This window comes from Chenopodium quinoa, unplaced genomic scaffold, assembly GCF_001683475.1.
Source record: "Chenopodium quinoa cultivar QQ74 unplaced genomic scaffold, ASM168347v1, whole genome shotgun sequence".
NCBI classification, from domain to species: domain Eukaryota; kingdom Viridiplantae; phylum Streptophyta; class Magnoliopsida; order Caryophyllales; family Amaranthaceae; genus Chenopodium; species Chenopodium quinoa.
The window spans coordinates 2,543,703-2,548,562 of NW_018745650.1; the positions used below are offsets into that span (position 1 = coordinate 2,543,703).

At 37.3% G+C, this 4,860-nt stretch overlaps 1 protein-coding gene across 1 annotated transcript; it reads right to left on the reverse strand.

The window, feature by feature from the left end:
• Positions 1 to 2,235: 2,235 nt before the first annotated feature.
• On the reverse strand, positions 2,236 to 3,423 carry LOC110716907. Its single transcript, XM_021895560.1, has one exon. It carries the CDS (start codon positions 3,421 to 3,423, stop codon positions 2,236 to 2,238), a length of 1,188 nt encoding a protein of 395 aa, XP_021751252.1.
• Positions 3,424 to 4,860: the final 1,437 nt, after the last annotated feature.

A 4,860-nucleotide genomic window follows, 5' to 3' on the forward strand; every position in this document is an offset into this window, starting at 1 on the left:
GGGAAACCTTCTTCTTCATGCACTAACTTCTTCTAAAAATATCCAACACGTGTTCGATTCATCCAAGAAACTCCACATTCCTATGAAACTGACAAAAATACATCGAACACACTAGTGAAGAGATTGTTAGTGAGAAATGGCTCCAAAGAGCCTAAAACCGTGCAAATATACGTTGTAAAACCGAGATAAATCATGGTGTGAAACTCATACATCAAATTCCCCCAAGCTAACCTCTTGCTTGTCCTCAAGCAAGGCAATCAAAAATAACAAACAACCAAGTAAACGTACTTCACCCCGTAATGCAATTTTAAACAAAGGACTCAAAATCGAAATCAAACAAGCATGCATCTTAGCCAACCAATCAAATCACTCAAACCATCGATCAACCTAAATAGTCGTCAAGCGAAATCAACCACGGACAACTCAAAAATCGATGACTAGAATATCTCACCTTGGTGGTCACTCAACACACTATTTATGTGGCAAGCTAAAAGTGAGCTCGATCTCTCACCATCCCCACCAATAATGCAAACCCCCCATCTCACAACACTCGCGTGTTTAAGGGGTTATATTATCGCTCAACCTAGTCAAATGTCGACTCGAAATGTGAGATATACTCCAGCATTTTGACAAAAGACTCGTTTCACATGAACACAATACCATGCACAAAGATCGGAAGGACTTTTTCAAGCTTGTAATGTAGGCCGGGTAGAAGTGGGTAGAAAATAAATTTTGGGAATGTAGGCGATCATAGTCTAACCGGGGAGCTATCAAATGCAATCAATAAACATCCTCGATCCATCGTTCTCATTAACAAGAGCACATAACCCAATTACATCAAGAACATCCATTACTACCTTTATATTCTTCAAATTTCCAATTCCTTTCTTTTTTTTTTCTTCTCTTTTTTTCTATCAATTTTTCTTTCTTTTCTTTTCAAGAACAAAATTCCTTTTCTTTTGTATCAATTTTTTTTCTTTGTTCCTTTTTTTCACTTTTCAAGAATAAAACCTCCATGCTTATGATTCCTTCTTTTCTCTCTCTCTTTTTTTTTTAGAAATTTCATCACAAAATAAAACAAACACCATGATATAAGCTCCCCCAAGCTAGACTTGGGAAAAGTAGCCAAATTAAGGAAAAGGGGTTAATTTTGTGACTTTTATGAAAAATATGGTCAAGGCTACAACATGGGTGAGCAAGAAGGGAACATACGTTTCTAAATTCGTCTGGAGGTCACCTAATGAACATGGCCTTCGTCATTCTCATCGTGCACGTGCAATGCATTATGACACATTACTAAAAGTCTAGAGTCAAAACTAAGATCAACATCACACCAGGAACTAAACACACATGAATGAATAAATAAGGCTCAAGCCTCACGATTAACACAGTCAAGCTCCAAACTCATACATGGTTAACAACATTGACTCCTAGTAGGGATTAAACAATTCGAGATCAAATCATGATCTTTTAATCCACAATGCAAGTCTTTCAATCGAGATTAAATCAAAAACCTTTTTGGCATTAAGGATAGGGGCACGGGGAAGTAGTTCATTGACCGTTCATTATCATGATTCTCGTATTTTTCATTTTTTTTCTGTACTACCAAAGCAATAAAAACCAAACCAACAAAGCAAAAGAAAATAAGAGAACATACCGAGATAGATATACACAAGTCTCCCCCAAGCTACACTTGGCAATGACCTCATTGCAACGTGTGGGAGTTGGAAAATTACCTCGGGGCGGTGATGACCTTTTTGTTTGTTTGTTTTCTAGACACTAACAAAACAGGAAAATAAAAATGTAAAAGGAAAGAAAAAATTAAAAAAATAAAATAAAATAAAAAGGAATGGGTTGCCTCCCATTTAGCGCTTGTTTAAGGTCTTAAGCTTGACCTTCTTTATTAGCTCAGCCTAGGTCACCACACAAAGAAGAAACTCAGCGATGTTGCCCATAAAAATATCCGCCTCCAAATGACTCCTTCATTTTATATTTGACATGCTTTGTATCCGAACTTACTTTCATGTAGCTAAACACATCATTTGGTGGAATATTGTCCTCGTTTCTCACAAGATTTCTATCACATACACACTTATCAACCAAAGGGTTAGTAGCATCAATTTTTAAACAAGTACCACCATCAAATATAAAATTATGTTCATTAAAGAGCTTAAACACTACTTGTTTGTCCTGGGCCCTAATGGTCACTTGTCTTTTAGGAACATCTATTAGAGCTTAACTTGTGGCAAGGAATGGGCGACCAAATATAATCGGGATCTTATGGTCTTCTTTCATATCCATAACAACAAAATCAACAGGAAAAACAAGTTCACCAACCTTAACTAATACATCCTCAACCACACCTTTAGGGAGTCTAGCAGTCCTATCAGCCATTTGAAGAAAAATAGGGGAAGGTTTAAGTTTTTGCAAACCTAATTTTTCATATAATGAATAAGACATTAAATTTACGCTAGCACCTAAATCACACAAGACCCTATCAAAAAATATTTCGTTTATCATACAGGGAATGGTAAAACTACCAGGATCATGCAGCTTAGGTGGTAGGCAATCACTTAAAAGAGTAGAGCATTTCTCATTTACTACTTCCTTATCATCATGTTGATCTTTAATTTCCTTCACAAATTTTGCAAATTGAGGCATTTGAATTAAAAGATCAAAAAAAGGAATGGAAGCATGTACCTTTTTAAGAGTCTCGCAATATTTCCCAAAATGTTTATCGAGCACAGCTTTTGACAACCTTTGTGGGAAGGGCATCAGTTCCTCATAGGCCGGTGGAGCAACATATTTGGGACTATTTACATCCTCACACTTTTCATCTTTCCTTGACTCCACATTGCACACTTTCTCATCTATTTTCCTCGAAAATAGTTCATCTCTTCTCAAGAAAACTGCATTGCATTGTTCCTTTTGGACTTTTGCTTGATTATGAAGAGTTGATAAATGACTCACTTGTTGTGAAAGTTGAGAAAGGTGAGTTTCTATCCTCTTATTTTGAGCAATAAGCATTTGAATCGAGCTTTCAAATTGTTCATTTTGCTTTGCTTGTAGCTCAAATTGCTTTGTCATAAGCTCTTGCTGTCGAAGTTGGGAAGTAGTGAAAGTCTCCATAATGGAATCAAGATTGTATTTTGAAGTTTGCGGTGGTAGTTGTTGATTCATGGGTTGGTGATTAAAAGATGCCCTTGCTTGAAAACTAGGTGGTGGTGGTGGAGAATTCAATTGAGCTTGAGTGTTCATATAAGAGAAGTCCGGATGATTTCTCCACCCTTCATTGTATGTGTTTGAATGAGGATCATACGACCTTTTAGGATTAGAGGTGTAGAATGCATTGGCCTCCTCAATTGACATTTCACTGGAATTTTTGGGGCAATTAGATGCAATGTGACCTTGCACATTACACATCTGACAGGTCTCCGATGAGCTAGTAAATGTTCCGGCTTGGAGTCTGTCAAACTTGCTTGTCAATGCCTGCACAGAGCTAGTCAAAAGAGTTAGAGCATCATCATCTAATTACCTCCCTTCTTCACACTATGTCGACCTCCTGGATGATAATTATCATTGGCTGCCATCTTCTCAATTAGCTCTTTGGCTTCAGTTGGGTTCTTAGTCATGAGAGAACCCCTGGATGCAGCATCAATGTATATGCGGAACTCATGGGTCAGACCATTGTAGAATGTTTGGATCAACATCCACTCTGGGATACCGTGATGAGGGCATTGTCTCTGTAAGCGCTTGAATCTTCTCCATGCCTCATATAAAGACTCATCATCAGATTGATGAAAGGTAGTAGATCGTTCCTTAACCTTGTAGTCTTCTCTTGCCCTAAAAATCTTACTAAGAAAGCTTTGGCAAGCTTATCCCATGTATCAAAGGAACTATACCTTCGTCTCGTAACCATTCCTTTGCTCTATCCCGTAGTGAGAAAGGGAACAAACGAAGTTTGATAGCATTATCAGTAACACCGTTGAGCTTTATGGTGTCACACTTCTCCAAGAAACCGTTTATGTGACTAATAGGGCATTCATGAGGTGTGCTTGCAAATGAGTCATTGGAGATGAACTGTATAAATTGAGGTTTTAATTCAAAGCTCTGAGTGGTAATATGTGGTCTGACAATGCTGGATAGGAGCTCGGTTGCAGTATCAGGAATGCCATACTCCAGTAAAGATTTGATTCTTTCGGTCATTTTACTTGTATTTTGATATCTCCTTCTTCTACCTCTTCGTCTCCTTGTTGTAGCTTCGATTTCAGAGTCAAAAGGTGTTAAGCTATCTAAACATGAACATCGAGTTTGCATGCAAAAAAGAACTAAAAAGAGAGGATCAAAAATACAAGGGGCAATAGCCGAAGCAGAAAATCGAAAGCTTAGTAAAAACGAATCACAAATAATCAGAAAGAAACCGTTAGTCCCCTGCAACAGTGCCAAAATTTGGTAGGCGTGTCGCGTACCTAACAAAAATAACCTAACGAGACCACTACTATGTAGACGGGCAAGTAAGGATCGAATCCCAAGAGACTAAGGTTCACCTAATTAAATAGACTCAAATTATCACTAAGCAAGTAACAATCAATGGTGAATAATTCTAAGAACTAATATATAAAGAACTCAATAAATCTAAGAAATGTGATAAATCAATAAACTAAAGCATCCAAGATCAAGCATTACCACGAATATAATCAATGCATAAATAATTCTACCCCTAATAACAATTCAATCGACAAGAGGAAAAGTATTCCCTATAAAATACCAAAGGTCTCTTCTGAGTTATCAATGGCTTCCCAAATAAACTATCAACCCTATTTCCATGGAATCAAGCAAATAAGGGACATTAAACACAAT